The following is a 19793-nucleotide window of genomic DNA, read 5'->3' on the forward strand; positions in this document are numbered from 1 at the left end:
GTTAGTAAATTGATACTTAAAAACATCTTGCAGTGTCTTTCTTAGAGTGTTTCATATAACCAAGCAGTATTGAAGTATGACAATTTCACTTTGAATGTTTGGCAACTGGTATATACTAGAAGTGTGAATTTTAAGAGACTGCTGGTTTTCATGTGAATAAATTTCTAGTCTTTTTGCCAAAGATATTTACTTCTTTTCCATAAGCTATTGTGTACTTTTTCAGTTGTGGATCCCTGTTCCCCTTTCTCATTTTTTCTTCCTCCTTTGAATAAAGTGATACTGACCTGGAAAAATGTTTTGAACTGGTATTAAGATCTTTTTACATAACAATGACAGCACATTTTATTTATTAATTAAATCAGTATGAAAATTTAATGTTCTTAAACCTAAAAGAACATTTTTCAATTAGAATGATGTCTTGGGCTGGTAAATGGATAAAGATTGTGTGTGTGTGTGTGTGTGTGTGTGTGTGTACTCAGCCATCAAAAAGAATAAAATCTTGCCATTTGCAGTGATAGGGATGGAGCTAGAGTGTATTATGCTAAATGAAATAAGTCAGAGAAAGACATACCGTGTGATTTCACTCATGTGGAATTTAAGAAACAAACCAAGTGAACATATAAGGGGGGGGAGAACAAAAGAGAGGGAAACAAACCATCAGACTCTTAACAATAGAAAACAAACTGAGGGTTGATGGAGAGAGGTGAGTCAGGGATAGGAAGGCAGTTGTTATGATGAGCACTGGGTGTCCTAGTGAGTAATGAATCACTAAGTTCTATTCCTGAAACCAATTTTCACTATATGTTAACTAACTAGAATTTAAAAATTTGTAAAGTGAAAAAAAAAAAAAAAAAGAATGATATCTGGGTAAACCAATAGCTGTATAGGAAATGTAATGGATTTTTAGGAGCTAAACACAGAGGATGTAAGATGTTAGCAGAGATAGTTCTTAAAATACAATGTACTTAATTTTAATGATTCCTAGTCTTAATCTTGAAAGGTAATCTAAAAAACTTTCAATTGTTGCCACCAAGTGTGATACCAATGTCAGATATTATTTTACCTCTTAAATTTAGTGACTACAACTGAATTTATTCATAGTTCTTTTTAAAAGTAATAGTAGAAAATAAGCTGAGATCGAAAATACTTGAGCGTCTCAGGTACTTGGAAGTTATTTTTTTTCAAATGTTCTTTTGTCTATATCATAGTACTGCTTTTGTCTTAAGGGTGGGCTATAAAATGTCAACCCCAAGTATTATTTACAGTGTGGAGTCTAACTCTATCCCAATATCCAGGAGTTCAATTAATTATCTTCCATACTGTGATTACTTACTGACAAAATTGAAAACTTTGTTTTTAAAAAAAATTTTTTTAAGGACTTTATATGAGAGAGAGCCACGTGCACAAGTCAGGAGGGGCAGAGGGAGAGAGACAAGCAGATTCAGACAACTTGGGGATCAAGGATCAGGGATCGATCCTAGGACCCTGAGATCATGGCCTGAGCTGAAGTCAGACACTTAACTGATTGAGCCATGCAGGTACCCCAAAATTGGAAACTTTTTTTCTGCAATGAACTGTTGAAGTGAATACAGAAATTTTAAAAAGATATAGTCGTCTTCTAGAAGAACTAACTGAGGTCTTAATTACAGGATGTAACCTATAATAGTTGAGTGGTAAATGCCATAATCATGATATAGAATGGTTGAGAATACAAAAACAAACTGCCTGGTATGAAAAGAAAGGCTTCACTGAGACGGTTCTATTTAAGCTGTGTTAGGATAAGTGATTAACCTATAAAGAAGTAATACTGAATGTTTTCTTATTATTTTTTTAGCCTTGTTCTGTCCATTTTTTTAACTTACGGTAAAATATACAGTTTGTCACTTTAGCCATGTTTAAGTGTACAGTTCTGTGACATGAAGTACATTCATGTTGAACATCATCATCCATCTCCAGAACTTTTTCATCTTCTGCAACAAAAATCCTGTGCCTGTTAAATTCCATCTCATTTCTCCCTCCCTCTAGTCCCTGGTAACCACTCTTCCACTTTGTCCTTGTGAATTTGCCTATACTAGGTAGTTTTTTGGTTATTAAACACTCTCAGCCCAGTAGCTTAATATGTGGTTGTTATTCAGTGAATTTTTTTTTAATTTTTTTTTATTTTTTTTTAATTTATTTATGATAGTCACAGAGAGAGAGAGAGAGAGGCAGAGACACAGGCAGAGGGAGAAGCAGGCTCCATGCATCGGGAGCCTGATGTGGGATTCGATCCCGGGTCTCCAGGATCGCGCCCTGGGCCAAAGGCAGGCGCCAAACCGCTGCGCCACCCAGGGATCCCTATTCAGTGAATTTTTGAAGTAAATGGCAATTAGGAACGGAAAGGCATTACTTATGTCGGTAGATTGCTTATATTTTTTGAATGGACTCAGACTGCTAATTATTGTTATTAATAATCCTATTGATTTGTAGGAAACCTTTTGCTTTTTTCTAGTTTTATTGATACATAATTGACATAAAATTGTATTAAAGTATATAAAATAGTGATTTGATATTGTGTATATTGTGAAATGATTATAAGTTTAGTTAACATCTATCACCTCATACAGACAACTTTTTTTTTTATTGTGATGATTCAGTACTTTTTGCTTAATTTTTTTTTTCACCTAGTTTGCTTTCCTTTTTAGACTGAATCTGGATATGGATCTGAATCCAGCTTGCGTCGACATGGCTCTATGGTGTCACTGGTGTCTGGAGCAAGTGGCTATTCTGCAACATCCACCTCTTCATTCAAGGTTTGTGGTTGTGTATGCTTTAAGGCGTAATCAAGTTTAGTAATGAGTATTGTGAAAAGAAATTATTTGATAGTTTGTTGAAGAAATTTTCTACAATGTAATTTATTTGATATTATTATAGAGTAGTTTTTAAGGGGCAGAATCAAGACTCTTAAAATATAAAATGAACACATCAAATTTTATTCATTAATGAGAGAAGATGTAAAGAAAAATTGATTCAAAGGAGAATAATATAACTTAAGGAATATTGAAATGATTTTGCTAATATATGCAAAGCTGGTCAGTATTCAGAGAATAGTAACCAAGTATGTCCACTGGACAAAGATCATTTGTACCTCTGTAAACGGGAATCATCATTTACGTTGCTCTCAGTTTTTTCCTACTTAAAGGATATAAAGTAGCTCCAATGCAACAGTATCAAAAATTTCCATATGATGAAACAACACCGTCTCTTAAGGGTTCTGTACTGTAGATGACAGTATTCCTTTGAAAGGGCACCCAGTAACATATTTGCCCAAAGTCTTCTACAGTTTTTCCTCACAGAGTTTAATTTGAAAGTATTAAATGTTATATTAGCAAATTATCAGACTTAATGCTTTCTTATTTCCTTCAGGCTTATCACTGTCAAGCCACTAATTAGTCGTGTTCGAGTCTATTCCTGAGTTTTTGTTTTTTTTTTTATTCCTGAGTATTAAATTGAACCTGACAGTTGTCGCTACCCGCATGACTTCAGTAATAAGGTGATGAAATATCATAGACGTATATAAATTCTAGTTTTATTAACTTGGACTAAATCCCCTCCCCCCTTTGTGTGTTTTGCAGAAAGGCCACAGTTTACGTGAAAAATTGGCGGAAATGGAAACCTTTAGGGATATCCTATGTAGACAAGTTGATACTTTACAGAAGTACTTTGATGCCTGTGCTGATGCTGTCTCCAAGGATGAACTTCAAAGGGATAAAGGTTAATTAGGCTATTACCACTATTTTTACTTGGAGAATGAATGGATTTAAAGCCCCTTGATCTTAAAGGGTAATATCTTTAAGTGATAAAGGTTAATTATAGTCACTTTTGCTAAAAACTCCCAATGTAACAGATTTCGGTGTTCATATAACTCATACACTTTAATAATACATTCTAAGTAATCTGATCCCCCATCCCAGATATGACTGACAATTTTTAAATGATTTTTAAACTCTTTATTCCATTAAAGAATATATCCATCATCTTGGTAAACTTGGGGCATTTCACATGATCATGTTTAATGAATTTACCCCATGGGGCATCTGGCTCAGTCAGTAGAGCATGCAACTCTGAGTTTAAGCCCCATGTTGGACCTAGAGTTTACTTTAAAAAAAAGAAATAAATAAATTTACCCCATCATGTGTCTTAGAAGCATGTGTATGTTAAATCCTCCAAATCTGAAATCATTCGATCTCTTTATTCCTCTGTCTTCCTTCTCTTCTTCTCCTTTTCTTTTTCTCTTCACTTCTTTCTCTCCACATCCCTTCCTCTGGCTTTTTTCTCACAGAAGAAGAAACCAATAATGGAGCTACTAGAGATTTAAAAATAATAGTGAATTTTTTTATTTAAGAGAGATCTTCATTTAACTTACTCATAATGTGAGTTTTTAAGTTATTCTTTCTTTGTTACTGCTAAAGATATTACTGATGTTAACATCTGTTCTTCAGTTTTTCTTTTATTTGCTATGAACACAGAAATGAACTGTTCATAGCAGTATTACTAGCTAGCACTAAATTCATTCTCAGTATAATAACTAGGTTATTTGACGTGATTTCATTTCTTGGTTTTGTTAAATGTGTTTAATCTGAGCTCAGATTCTTTTTGACTTCTTTCTTATTTTCCCTCCTGCCTTTTTTTGGATTGAAATTATTTTAAAAATAATTTTTTAATGTCCTTTGTTGGCTTTTTAGTAATAACTGTTATTTCAGTGGTTACCTTAGGGTTTATAGTATGTTCATTTAACTTACCACAGTCTACCTTTAGGTATCATACCACTTCCAGCATAGTTTAAGAACCTTACAATTATGTATTTTAATTTCTCCCCACTACTGAGGTAAGAGTCTTCAAAGTTTTCTAACCAGTACCCTGTGAATTACAAGGTTTTCCAGTGTTGTAGAAACAGGTACATTTCCCTGTACCATGTAGGTTTTGGATACTGTCCCTGGAGTTTTTTTCATGTGACCTCTGTCTTTCCCTGACCTCTGTCATTTCCTCACTTGTATGTGGTAACAGTACTTTATTGAATTCTTAAAGAGACCTTCTACTAATCTCTGGAATTCTGTCTCTGTACAGGTTTCTCCTTTGCAGTCCTCTGCCTTGTGAACCCTGGTTACCTTTGTCTTTCTATACTGTCAGCTACTCCTCACCTTAGAGAGTTGGTCAGACTCCTTTTGGTTTCCTCCTTACTGGACCACTTCGAAACTCTCAATCATAGCACTCATGTTATTTGTTTTCTGACTCTCAGGAATCACTGTCCTTTGTTGCCTACTATCCAATGTTTTGAAAACCATTGTATAAAACAATGGTGGTTTTTCCAGTTTTTTAGTTTCATGCTAAAGGGTAGTCTGTTTATTCCACCTTGGTCAGAAACAGAAGCCCATATTCCTCTTAAGGTACTTAATTTTGTCTAAGTTAAGTAGCCTTGAAGTTCTTTATATTTGATAGACTTTAAGTTTTAGGTTCTTTAACATTCGATATTTATTTCTCCAAAAATAAAGACAGTTGAATTTCTTTCTCCCTCATTAAGAAAAATGTATGTATTCCTTTTTAATCAAACACTACAAATCATCTTTCATTTGCAGATAGCCTTTTAAACAAAAGCAGGGTATATAATGGAATTGATTTCTTCATTTTTAAAACGATCATATCAATGGTATATATAACACATCAAGGACAAAAGTGATAGTGGAAGGAATAGAAGTTGGGATGCAATGATAACCAGGTTGTATAGAAGTTTTGAAAAATAATTTTAAACAATTTGCAGTTCAGTAGCAACAGTAGTAGACTAAGGTATTAGTTTGCTAGGGCTGGTATCACCAAGTAGTACAGATTAGGTGGCTTAAACAACAGAAATTTATTTTCTCACAGTTCTGGAGGCTAGAAGTCTGAGATGAATTGTTACCAACGTTGGCTTCTGAGGGCCATGAGGGAAGGATCTGGTTTAGGTCTCTCCTCAGCTTATAGATGGCTGTCTTTTCCCTTTGTGTTCATATCATCTTCCATCTGAAAGTGCTTGTGTTTAAATTTCCTTCTCTTACAAGGGCACTGGTCGTATTGGATTAGGACCCACCCTAATGACCTCATTTTAATTTGATTATTATTTTAACAGGCAGAGTCACATTCGGAGGTATGGAAGGTTAGGATTTAAACATATGAGTGTTGTAGCAATACAATTCAACCCATAACAACTGATATCCCTATAAATGCTATTTTAGGAAATATTGATGTGTTTAAGAGTACATGTTGGGTAAAAGTGAAATAAGGACATGGACCATAATTTCCTACTTTGTAGGAATTATTCCTCCGATTGTAAATCAGAGTTGAACCGAGTGAGTCTAAGGATCTTTCATTAAATTATCAATATCAAGTCTATGACAGTAGTTGATTATAGGTAGTGAATTAATCTACTTTTGTCTTTTTGGCCTTCATTCTAACTTTGTAAGTGATTAATCCACTACTTTTGCTCTATATTTACCTTTCCAGTGAGATTTATTCTTTTATATTTTTTTGTAAATAGTGCTTACAGACTTCCTTAATCTACAGACGTCCCTTTAAACATTGTCCTGTAACGCTGATTTAGTGGTGAGGAACTCCTTTAGTAAAAAAGCTGTTCTTATGTGAAAAACTCAATCTCCTTCAGTTCTGAATAATAACTTTGGTGGGTACAGTGTTCCTGTTTTGAAGTCTTTTTCATGGCTTAAGGAATTTTAAGAATCAGAGTTCTTTATTAAGTGTGTCATTAAAATGATAATAGCAAATTCTCATTTTATTTTAGGTGTTCAGTGTTTTTACATAAAATGCTTTATCAGAGTTGTTAGTAAGGCACTTTTCAGCCCAAACTCTTCCTCCGCAATTCCCACATATACTTCAGTAGGATTTAATTAACCCTTAAAGTCTTAGATATATTAGGTTTCCAGGAGTAGAAGACATTATATCTAACCTAAACATACTGTTTAATTTTAAAAGAAGGTATGTATCATATTAATGGAAGTTTCTGTTAATCTCGTTCTTTATTCACTGTTAGTTTAATAACTTGAAGTAGATTACCTAACATTTTTCCACATCTGTTTTCTCAGCTGTAAAGTGGATACTATATCCAGCACATATGACTGTGAGAATTGAGAGTATATATATTAGCACTGTGCTTAACAGCCATACTTTAGTAAATGATAGCTGCTGTTTTTAATGTGGTTCATTTGGATTATTGCAAGGATAAGGAAAACAGGAATGATTGAGTTGGGGGACTTGTATTAGGCAAATCATGTCAGACATCCCTTAAAGGTGCCTCAGGGATGGGTAAGGAGTGCTTGGTTGGAAGGGGAAGGGGAAGGCCACTTTTAGCCAGAGCAGCTCTTGTTTTCATCAGTTTTATATATTAAGTGTTGGGCTAGCAAAAGAAAACTGAAAATCCCTGTTTGTTGGTACTGGGCTATTGGATGGGTAGAGATACAAAGCCCAAAGTAAATATGAATGGGATAAGTGAGGTACAAACCTTTCAGTAATATTTAAGAACAGTTCAGGGTACTTGTTGAGTCAAGATCAGGATCTTGTCTGATGGTGATAAATACTGATTTAAAAGTAGAGCAGTATGCTATGTTAATGAATTTCTTAGAATTGACCATATTTGCAAATGATTGATGAGAAGATGAAGATCCATAGAATCTGGGAATCTGATGAATCCTGGGACTTAGGTGTCTGCAGAGGCTTCAGTATGAATACTGAAATCTATAGAAGTGATGGACATAGAAAAGAAAATCTTAGTCATATATAGATATTACTTAGCTGAGTAGAAATGAATAGTAGATTTAGTAGATAATAGCAGATGATGATTTGAAAACGTTGTTATAGATGAGTAGCCAAATGTTTGAGTGGTGAAAAAATAAAATAGCCCAGTAACAAAAAAATGGCAACACAGAACAAAAGTATTTTCTGTGGTGATTACTACCCTTTAGGGGAGAGTTAAGGAACAGGAGTGGGTTTTACATCCATTGGAGAGAGAGAGCAAGCTAAAGTAGATCAAATATTTATTTGATGTAGAGATATAGGCAAGAAGTAAGATATTAATTTAGAATGAAGACTTCTTATGTAGAAAGGGAATGCCTTAAATAAAAAGAATCCATTAAAAAGTGTGATAGAGAATAAGGTTGGAAGGCTGAGGTTGATAAATTTGCATTAAGAGTGGAATATATAATACAGATGATTAATGTATGTTAGGCAGTACAAAAAGGAATAGTACATAGAACAAAAAGGTATTCAGAAGGAGATTATCGGGGATTCTGTTTTTTTCTGGAATTGTGTAAGTTTTAAAGGGATATCCAAGCACAGACACATGAATGAAAACTGATATCGCGTCTGTAAGTCATTCTGTTTTCCCTACATACGCAGAAATAGTAAATTTAAGAACTCCCAGAGGCAAGTTAAGGTATCTTCTCCATGTAAGTTAATCTTTTACATTTTTGCTCAGCCTTTGCAGGCCTCTGGTAGAATTATGAAATCGCCTCAAGCTAGGTAGGAAGGGATAAGAAGACTAAAGGACAAAAAAATTCATATCTCAGTCCTGTCCCTTACACAAATGAGAATGGGTATAGTTTTTTTTTTATAATAATGTATTTAAAGACATACCACAGCATGTTTATTGAGCATACCTTGACAACCACTGAAAATACAAAGATAAATAAGATCTTGTACTCGCAGAATCTAAAATATATTGACTCATTCGAACATAAGAATAAACTGGTTAGGGATGCTTAGGTGGCTCACTGGTTGAGTGTCTGCTTTCTGCTCAGGTCGTGAGCCCAGGGTCCTGGGATCGAGTTCCACATCGAGCTCCCCACAGGAGCCTGCTTCTCCCTCTGCTGTGTCTCTGCCTCTCTCTCTGTGGCTCTCATGAATAAGTAAATAAAATTAGAAAACAAAAATAATTAACTGGTTAATTCCTATTTCCTTTCATCCTGATACCCTTAAATATGTTTTATTTAGTGGTAGAAGATGATGAAGACGACTTTCCTACAACACGTTCTGATGGAGACTTCTTGCATAACACTAATGGCAATAAGGAAAAGTGTAAGTAGTACATTTTGTTCCTCTCAGCTAGATAAAGTGTTCTTTCTAAAATTATATAAATACTAAGTATGTAACAAGAATAATTATCTAATTGAGTAATTTTTTAAAAGCAGTGTAATTACCGGAAAGTGAAAAGTTCCTCCTAGGAAAAGACATGTAAGTGGAATATACATTCTGACATTAAATAATAATAGCCACTCATTACCTAACAAAGACTCATTCTAAATTCCAGACATTGTCCTACTTATTTCAGCAGTATTTGTTAAAATCAGTTTCTCGTACTGTGAAAGTTTATTTCTTGGGGGATGCATTATAATGGAGTTTGAATGTTTGAGTATATTTCTCTCTGTTTAACATTCTTTTCTGTCTCCACTCAATAAGCTGGTGTTGAAAAGTATGTAATCAGTATTATTAAAGGAAAATTATTAAAAATATCTCTGATTTCATGGTGCAGTTGTTTACAGAGCTAGGAACAAAGTGGTCTGTTTCATATACCCATTTATTGTTACTCTCTGTATAATGGCTAACTTATTAGATGGAATTCTGAATTGTTCATTAGAAGCCTGTGATTTGTGACAACATGGATGAACCTTCAGGGTCTTACAGTAAGAGAAACCAAAGACAGATACTGCATGGTATCTCTTACACGAGGAATCTTAAACAAACAAAACCAGAAATCTGTGATTCATAGTCAGTATTCTTCTTTTGGCATATCCTAAGAAAAAACTAGAGTAGGTTTGTAAAAAAAAAAAAAATTTTTTTTTTTGTAAAAATTTTAATTACAAAAATAAAACTTGGTGAAAAAATGAGTTAATTGTGCTTATTTTTGCTAAAGTTATGAAAGAATGAAATATAATCTATACTTTGGCATATTTTCAAAATAGCTTTCAAACTGTTGTCTGCATAGCATTAATTTTCTATTTCATAGATCACAGTGGAGTATTGCATTATTGATACTAAAATCTGTGCTTCTCTCTGCCCACTTTATCCTTCTTTCCCTCTTCCTGTTTCTTATTTTCATTATGACTCTCTTCTTCTTTATGACCTGCCCCCTCTCAGACTTGCAAAATACTAACTTCTTACTACAAAGTTGTCCTTACAAGTTGGGACTGAAATGTTGAATTTTATTGAGTAATCTAAATTTACCTTTGTGAAATTAGAGTATTATTTTGGGAAGATTCTTTCAAGTTACATTTTAAATTCACAATGTATAATCTGCTTTCATAGGAAAAAGATTTTGGTTGGTATTGGAAAAATTAATGAAAAAATTCTAAAACTTGCACATCGAAACTTCTATTCTGGTCAGTTCCCCCACCTGCATTTCCCAGAATAGAAAGGAAACTTAAATTTAATAAAATTAAACTTATTTTAATTTCTTATTTTCAACTAGAAATTGAACTGGAGAGTTCTAGATTCAGGAATACATGGCATAGCAAAAGATAGGTGTATTGGCCTATCTGTAAAGTGATTTTGTGGAAATTTACATACTGATGGTTGAAATTTCACAGCCTCATTGTTCTGTTTATCACCAAGGATTCTGGTAGCCAGGCACTAAATGAAAGTCTGCATACTGAACCTCCTTTTACCATGTTTCCAGAATACCCATCAATCAAACATATTTTCTGATAGAAAATTAAAACATAACTCTGTAGATGCTGAATGACCACAGATAAAGGGCCTATAAATAGAGATTTTCTACCTCTTCCCTGAAAAAGCTGCCTCACTACCAGATCAGCCTTTAAGTCCACTAATTAAAAAACCCTGCCAGTGCTTACAGACCTTCTAGTAACTGAACTCTGAGATGTGAACAGATAGCCTGATTTCCAGATATTTGAGGAAAACCTCCAGTCTCTTTTTTTGAAGAGAGAAATGAAGCAACAGAAGACAGGGTTACTAAAGTCATTTAGAGAAATATCCTAGAAGATGTTTGTATAATTTTTTAAATCAGTCATGTTTTAAGTATATTTGTGGAATTCACTGTTTAAAATAATTCCTTTCTTAGTGGTTGATAGAAATTATGTCTTGTTAATCACCATAGATGGAAAGTATCTTTCTGTGGTTAACCTTTAGAAATAAGTTGGAAGCTTTGTATATAAAGTGAACAGAACATGTAGTCTTTAAATCTGGTACTACTTGATCATAGCCTAGGATTAGATAAAATTCTTAAAAATAAAAAAAGAGAGAGAGAGAGAGAGAAGAAAGACAATTAAGGTAATTGAACTTTAGACCAGAGGAGAAATTTTTGGATATGAAAACATTTTCCTTAGTTAAAGACCCTCAGGATTCATGGTGGAAGGAGTGTTTCCTAAATCTTTTGTGAACGAATTTTGTATTTACCTCTAATGTAAATTTTCATCTGTTATATTCTATGTCATCTTTTCTTTCTTTCTTTCTTTTTTTTTTTTATTAAAGATTTTATTTATTTATCCCTGAAAGAAACAGAGAGGCAGAGACACAGGCAGGGAGAAGCAGGCTCCATGCAGGGAGCCGGATGTGGGACACTCGATCCTGGGACTCCAGGATCATGCCCTGGGTCGAAAGGCAGATGCTTAACTGCTGAGCCCCCCAGGCGTCCCTCTATGTCATCGTTTCTTAATTTACGTTTCTAGGGTCAAAAGGTAGGCTTTATGATGAAAACGTCAATTCATCAAAAATATATAACAATTACACATGTAGTTGCGTGTAATAACATAACCCCATATATATGGAACAAAAACTGACCAAATTGAAGAGGAAAAAAAGACAATTAAGTAGTAATAGTTTGAGACTTAAATATCTAGCTTTCAACAGTTGATGACAAGTAGGAAGAAGGCCAACAAAGAAATAAAATAAACAGACCTGGTAGACATATACAAAACACTCCACTTAACAATAGAATATATGTTCTTCTCGATAATACATGTAATGTTTTTCAGGAGAGACCTTGTTCTTAGCCATAAAACAAGCTTCGATTAATTTAAAAGGATTTAAATCATAGAAAATATGTCCTCTGACCACAAAGAAATAAAATTAGAAATCAGTGACAAAGATTAAAATTCATGAATACGCAGAAATTAACATACTCCTACATAATCAGTGGATTAAAGATAAAAATCACAAAGGAAATCAGAAAATACTATGAGATGAATGAAAGCAAAAATATAAGATACCAAGACAGATGAGCTGAAGCTAAAGCTGTGCTTAGAGAGAAATTTTTAGCTGAAACACCTTTATTATAAAAAAAAAAAAAAAAAGAAGGATGCCTGGGTGGCTCAGCCTTCAAGTCAGGTCGTGGTCTAGCCCAGCATCAGGCTCCCTGCTTATTGGGGAGTCTCCTGCTTCCTCTGCCCCTCCCTCTGCTCATTCTCTCTCTCTCTCTCTCTAATAAAAATCTTTTTAAAAAAAGAATAGAAACTATAAATTGGTTCTTTGAGAAGATCAAAATGGACAAATCTTTAGCTCAAAATAAGAGATTACTAAAATCAGAAATGAAAGGAAGAATATCACTGTTGACCTTATAGAAATAAAAATTAAGAAGGAGGGATGCTATAAATAAATATATGCCAACAAATTTGATAACTTAGATGAAATGGATAGAAGTCTTAAAAAGGCACAAACTGTAGAATGTTACTCAAGTAGACATAGAAAATGCAAATAGACCAATAATAAAGAGATACAATTAGTCATAAACTTCCCCACAAAGAAAAGCCCCGGCTCAAATGGCTTCACTGCTGAATCTAAACATTTAAAGAAGAATTAATACTATCTCTTCACATGTTCTTCCAAACTTTAGGAGGAATATTTCTTAACCTGTTGAGGCCAGTTTTGTGAGACAAAGAGATCTCAAAACTATAGACCAATATCTCTTATGAATATAGATATAAATACTTAATAGTACTGGCAAACCAAATCCAGCAACATCTAAGAAGGATTATACACTATGACCAGAAGGGAATTATCCCAGAATGCAGAGTTGACTTAACTTAGGAAAATCAGTTGATAAAATAATTATATCAGTAGAATAAGGCCAAAACCGGTAGTCATCTCAACAGATGTAAAGAAAAAAAAATCTGATAGGGCAGCCCAGGTGGCTCAGCGGTTTAGCGCTGCCTTCAGTCCAGGGCATGCATGATCCTGGAGACCTGGGATCGAGTCCCACATCGAACTCCCCACTAGGAGCCTGCTTCTCCCTCTGCCTGTGTTTCTGCCTCTCTCTGTGTGTCTCTCATGGATAAATAAATAAAATCTTAAAAAAAAAAAAACCAACAAAACAAAAAACATTTGACAAAATATAATACTAATACTCTTTCATGATAAAAACACTAAAAAAGGGATCCCTGGGTGGTACAGCGGTTTAGCACCTGCCTTTGGCCCAGGGCGCGATCCTGGAGACCCGGGATCGAATCCCACGTCGGGCTCCCGGTGCATGGAGCCTGCTTCTCCCTCTGCCTATGTCTCTGCCTCTCTCTCGCTCTCTCTGTGACTATCATAAATAAATAAAAATTAAAAAAAAAAAAAAACACTAAAAAAATAGGAATAACTACTCTGATTAAAAAAAAAATCTGTGAAAAATCTACATTTAACATCTCATTTAGTGGTGAAAGACTGATATCAGGAACATGTCCATTCTTGCTATTTCTGTTCAATACTGCATTAAAGATTCTAGCCAGAACAACTGGACAAGAAAGTTAAAATAAAAGGCATCCCGATTCTAAAGGAAGAATTAAGACTATTTCTATTTGAAGTGCCATTATCTTGTATAGAGAAAATCCTAAGACATCCACTAAAAAACTTTTAGAACTAATAAATGAGTTCAGCAAGATTGCAGGGTATAAAATCAATATGTAAAAAATCAGTTTTGGGGTGCCTGGCTGGCTCATTTGGTGTAGTATGTGCCGCTGGATTTGAGGTCATGAGTTAAAGCCCACGTTGGGTATAGGGCTTACTTTAAAAAAAGTCTACCGTATTTTTATTGCTAATGGTGAACAATGTGAAGATTAAAATAACAGCTTTATTTATAATAGTATCTTTATGGCAATTTATAAAATGAATTAAATAGGAACAAATTTAACAAGAGAAACAAAAATCTTATACTCTGAGATTAATAAAACATTATTAAAAAAAATGAAGACCTAAAAGTGGAAAGATATCCCATATTCATGGATTAGAAGAGATGATAATATTAAGAATTCAGTATTCCTGAAATTGTCCCACAGAATCAATGTAATTCTTACCAAAATCCTAAGTTTTTTTTGCAGAAATGGACAAACTGACCCTAAAATTTATGTCAAAAATTCCCCAGAATAGATACTATAGTCTTGAAGAACAAAATAGGAAGAGTCACACTTCCAATTTCACCACTTACAAAACCACCAGTAAAGTGTGGCACTGGAATGTGTTTTATATTTTCCAGTTGTTGCTCTTCAGCAATATTTTCTGACCAATTTCCTATATTACATCTATTCTTATTTTGTAAATATTATACAAGAGCATTTTGTCATGTCATCAGCTATATAAAAGAATGAGTATAGATACTAACTGATCTGTCAAATCAAGGTATACTCTTGATGCAACTCACAAAGAAGAAATTTACTGTTAATGGAACATGAGTAATACCCTGTTCTTTCTCTCCACCCAGTCTGTGTGCATGTGCATTAATTGTCCAGACAGAGAATTTCTACCACCAGTCACTTTTCACCCGCTTTTAGCTCAGAGACTATTTTCATGTGAAAATATTTTAGATTTTGTTTTTTAGCCTACTATATCTTGGACTATAGGCCAGTAGTCCGAAACTGATCATAGACCCTGGCTTGATTGATATCAGTGTCATATCACAGTCTTCAACTGTGTTTCTTCTTTATCATAGTAGGCAGGTGAGAGATTTAAACAAGTTGCCATCCTGTATGTTCAGAAGAACTTATCTGCCAATTTTTTCTGTCCCTTGTATGTGGTAACATATGCTCATACAGACACAATCTTTTTGATGTGAGAAAATGAAAAAACTCCTCACTACAAAAACTGTGGGGATTCCCCTTTAGGTTGCCTGCTATTCAAAAATAGTGTGTGTGAGTCTGTGTTTCGGGGATCCCTGGGTGGCTCGGCGGTTTGGCGCCTGCCTTTGGCCCAGGGTGCGAACCTGGAGTCCCGATATCAAGTCCCACATTGGGCTCCCTGCATGGAGCCTGCTTCTCCCTCTGCCTGTGTCTCTGCCTCTCTCTCTCTGTCCATCATGAATAAATAAAAAAAAAAATCTTAAAAAAAAAAAAAAAGGATTCTCTGTCTCCCTCTCCCCTTCCCTGCTTGCTCGTGCTTTCTCTCTTCCCTTCTCTAAAAAAGAAGAAAGGATTACCTTGTTTTTAGCTGAGACATTTAGATGAGTATGCTCATCAGAAATTACCCAAGTACTTCAGAGTTTTACACAACTTTTCCCATCAAGATTAATATAGTTCTACAGTATAAGGTATTAAGAGACTTGGAGCAAAAATCAAAGTAACCAGTACTTAGAGGAGCCGAGTGGATAACAGTTTAAGGTGAGGTTTTTGTCATCATGACTTTCATTTACTAACAGATGTATCATGAGAGATTTATTCCAGAGATCTCACTATGTGTGAGACACTAAAATGAAGTGTTGAAAATATCAACTATTTTTTTTTAATATCAACTATTTAAAAGCTTAAAGTCTATGACATAATCCCTGTATCATTCTGAAAAGGATTTCAGGTAGCTGCTTCTGAAAGTAGTAAGTAGAGCTGAAGAGGTACATTTCTATATTTGTAGAATTTTTTCAAAAACATTTCATGTCACACTTTTATCTAAATTAAAGTTTTTACAAAAATATATAAATTAACATTAAGCAGAGAGGACAGATTATTTTAGTTATACACATCCTTTTATGCAGAACATAGGTGACCTTTCATTTCCTTGCATTAATAAAAGTAGTTTATAATTAAACTGTGATCTTGGTAAGAGTGTTAGAAAATAAAGTTAAAATGATAGGGTTTTCAGAAAATATAAGAAAAATATATTTTTTTAACAACTTTATTGAGTTATAATTAACCTACAATAAACTGCACATATTTAAAGTGCATGATTTAGGGATGCCTGGGTGGCTCAGCGGTTGAGTGTCCATAAATTTGGCTCAGAGTGTGATCCTGGGGCCCCAGGATCCAGTCCCACATCAGGCTCCCTACCTGGAGCCTGTTTCTCCCTCTATGTTCTGCCTCTCGCTCTGTGTCTCTCATGAATAAATAAATAAAATCTTTAAAAATTAAATGCATGATTTGATAATTTTTCATGTTATCATTATAATCAAGATTATTGTATCTATCACCCTCAAAAGTTTCCTTCATCTCTTTTGTCAACCCTCCTCTCCCTATTCCCAAAGAACCATTCTGATCTCTTTTTTTGTCAGTGTAGATTAGTTTTCATATTCTTGAGTATAATATAAATGGACTCATGCAGTATGTGGGAGTTTTTTGTCCAGGCTTCTTTTTTAGAGATTCATCATATTCTTTTTTGTATTAGTATTTGATTTCTTTTCATTGCTAAGTAGGATTTCCTTGTGTTGATACACTACAATTTGCTTATCCATTCATCTCCTTATGGACATTTGGATTATTTTAAATTTTTGGCTGTTACAATAATACTGCTATGAGTATTCATGTACGGTGTTTTTATAGACATATATTTTATTTGAAGTCAGTACTCAGGAATGGAATGGTTGAATCATATGGTAGGTGTATATTTAACTTAAAAAAACACCAATTTGGGCAGCCCTAGTGGCTCAGCGGTTTAGTGCCACCTTCAGCCTGGAGTGTGATCCTGGAGACCCAGGATTAAGTCCCACATCTCCCTCTGCCTATGTCTCTGCCTCTCTCTCTCTCTTTTTGTGTCTGTCATGAATAAATAAATAAAATCTTAAAAAAAAAACACCAATTTATTTTACCAGCCATATAGGATAGTCTTGATTCCTCCAAATCCCCACTAATATTTGGCACGGTCAGTCTTGGGACACTTGGATGGCTCAGTTGGTTAAGTGGCCTAACTCTTGGTTTTGCTTAAATGATGGTGTCGGGATCATGGGATCAAGCCCTACCTAAAGTACAAGCTCAGCGGGGAATCTGCTCAAGGATTCTCTCTCCCTCTCCTTTTCCCCATCCCCGTCCTTCTGCTCCCCCTCCCCATGCATCCTCTCTCTGTCTCCCTCTAAAATAAATACATCTTTCAAAACACAAATTTTAGTCTTCTGATAGCTGTTTAGTGATGTCTTGTTGTGGTTATTTGTATTTCCCTAGTAACTAATGGTATTGAGCGTCTTTTCATGTGCTTATTTGCTATCCATATCTCTGTGTTGAAGAGTGTTCAAATATTTTGTCCAATATTTTAGTTGGGTTACATATTTTCTTATTAATTTTTGAGATTACAGGGGCATCCCTGGGTGGCTCAGCGGTTTGGTGCCTGCCTTTGGCCCAGGGCGCGATCCTGGAGTCCCGGGATCGAGTCCCACATCAGGTTCCTGGCATGGAGCCTGCTTCTCCTTCCTCCTGTGTCTCTGCCTCTCTCTCTCTCTCTCTCTCTCTCTCCCCCTCTGTCTATCATAAACAAGTAAATCTTTTAAAAAAAAGTTTTGAGATTACAGTATGTATTCTGTATTGAAGAATGTCAGTATTCTATATTAATATATATAACGTATATATTGATAAAGGATACAAGTCCTTTATTAGATATATGCTCTGCAATGATTTTCTTGTAGCCTGTGGCTTGTCTCTTGATTATCTTTCTATAAAGTTTTTAAAATGGAAATTAAATGAGTTTTAACTATATAACATGATTTGATATTCATAATGAACTGCAGTCAAGCTAATTAACATATCATTTCCTCACATAGTTACCATTTTTGTTTGTCATGAGAGCACCTGAAACCTGTCTCAGCAAATTTCCAGTATTCAGCCCAGTATTATTAAATATAGTCACTGTGTCATACAGCAGACCTGTAGACTTATTCATTCTACATAACTTTCATTCTTTTAACAATACTTTTAAGAGCAGAAATTTTAAATTTTGATGAAGTTCATTTTATCAGTTTGTTTTGTTGTGGCTTATACCTTTGCTATCATATCTACATGAGTTTTTAAAGTTGAAAGTATCATTTCACGTATAAGCATTCTATTGGAATGGTTTCTTATTAGTTAATAGTATAAGTTATGCTCTCTTGCTTGCATCTTGTAAGTTGTAGGATTTTTCATTTAATTCATTTAATATAAACATAAGAGCCATGTGATACGTGCATTGGTCTCAGACTTAATTTGGGGCATTTATTTAAAAGTTTTACATTACCTTATTCAATTCTATAGTTTACTGTTAGGTATTTTTTAAATTTCAGGCCTCTTAGAACGTGAAGTAGTTCTTGGTGTAATTTGGTCCCACTTTAACCTGTCAGGGTATTATTGTTAAAGTGTTTTTCCTCCTACCATTTTGTTCACTGGGTGCAGTACAGCAAATAGATTTCAGGAAACAGAATCCAGAAAAAAGAGATAAGAAAGTACATATGCTGCCACAAACTTCTTTGCTTATGGAGTATGTAATGGAAATTTTTACATGTTGGCCAACAAAAGGGAAATTATAATCCAAAAGCCTGCTCTGACTTGCTGGGTTTTAAACATTTTCTAGTTTTAAGTTTTGATGAACAGTTAATTCTTCATTAGAAAGATTTTCAGTGAATAACTTTTTTTTTTTTCTTCAGTATTTCCACATGTAACACCAAGAGGAATTAATGGTATAGACTTTAAAGGGGAGGCGATAACTTTTAAAGCAACTACTGCTGGAATCCTTGCTACACTTTCTCATTGTATTGAACTAATGGTAAAACGTGAGGACAGCTGGCAAAAGAGACTGGATAAGGTAAGTCTAGTTTTTCTTCCATTTTATTTAAATATAATAATTTTAAAAAGTAATCCCCATTTTATTTCAGTTTTATATATTGACTGAACAGTTTAACTTCTTCAGGAAAAATCTATTGGGATTGATAGAAGTACAGGGAGCACTACTCTGAAACTTTGTAGGCATCTGAAACTCATTTTCCTAGTGAGGTTCACCAGTTATATATTCAGTTACTACACAACACAAATTTGTAGTAGGATTTTATTTTATTTTATATTTTATTTCATAGATTTTACTTATTTATTCATGAGAGACAGAGAGAAAGAGGCAGAGACATAGGCACAGGGAGAAGCAGGCTCCCTACAGGGAGCCTGATGTGGGACTCAGTCCCAGGACCCTGGGATCACAACCTGAGCCAAAGGCAGGTGCCCCAGTGGTAGGATTTTAATCTAAAAATATTTGTAATAGTAATAGTAATGCCTTGGAATAGAAATGATGAGCCACTTAACATTACCTAGTTTTATTGTGGAATATGTGAAGCTGCACTTAAATTATATGAACTGAAATGCCAATTTATAAAGTCAAACATATATACACACATACTCTCCAGGGTCATTATTTAACATATGTTGTTCATTCAACATTTGCCTCATGTTCACCTGCTTCCACCTTTGTTTAAACTTTAGCACTGATAGTAAGTAACATTACAATATGAATCTTTTAGTTCCTAGTGTCAATTATGGCTCAGTGAATTTGTTTAGTAGGAAAACTTCTTATTTAGAATTCAACATCAGCAAAATAATAAAGTGTTAGAACTGAAACATATCTCAGAAAATTTA

At 34.4% G+C, this 19793-nt stretch overlaps 1 protein-coding gene across 4 annotated transcripts in view; it reads left to right on the plus strand.

Moving 5' to 3' along the window:
* CERT1 (ceramide transporter 1) overlaps positions 1–19793 on the plus strand; it is a 111500-nt gene that overhangs the window by 57496 nt on the left and 34211 nt on the right. For all 4 annotated transcript variants that reach the window (XM_025998297.2, XM_025998298.2, XM_072736996.1 and 1 more), the window contains exons 4-7: positions 2685–2792; positions 3615–3753; positions 9013–9096; positions 18818–18975. In XM_025998297.2, the coding sequence (XP_025854082.1) occupies positions 2685–2792; positions 3615–3753; positions 9013–9096; positions 18818–18975 (489 nt within the window). The remainder of the gene's footprint in view (positions 1–2684; positions 2793–3614; positions 3754–9012; positions 9097–18817; positions 18976–19793) is intronic.

Source organism: Vulpes vulpes, chromosome 14 (assembly GCF_048418805.1).
Source record: "Vulpes vulpes isolate BD-2025 chromosome 14, VulVul3, whole genome shotgun sequence".
Taxonomy (NCBI): domain Eukaryota; kingdom Metazoa; phylum Chordata; class Mammalia; order Carnivora; family Canidae; genus Vulpes; species Vulpes vulpes.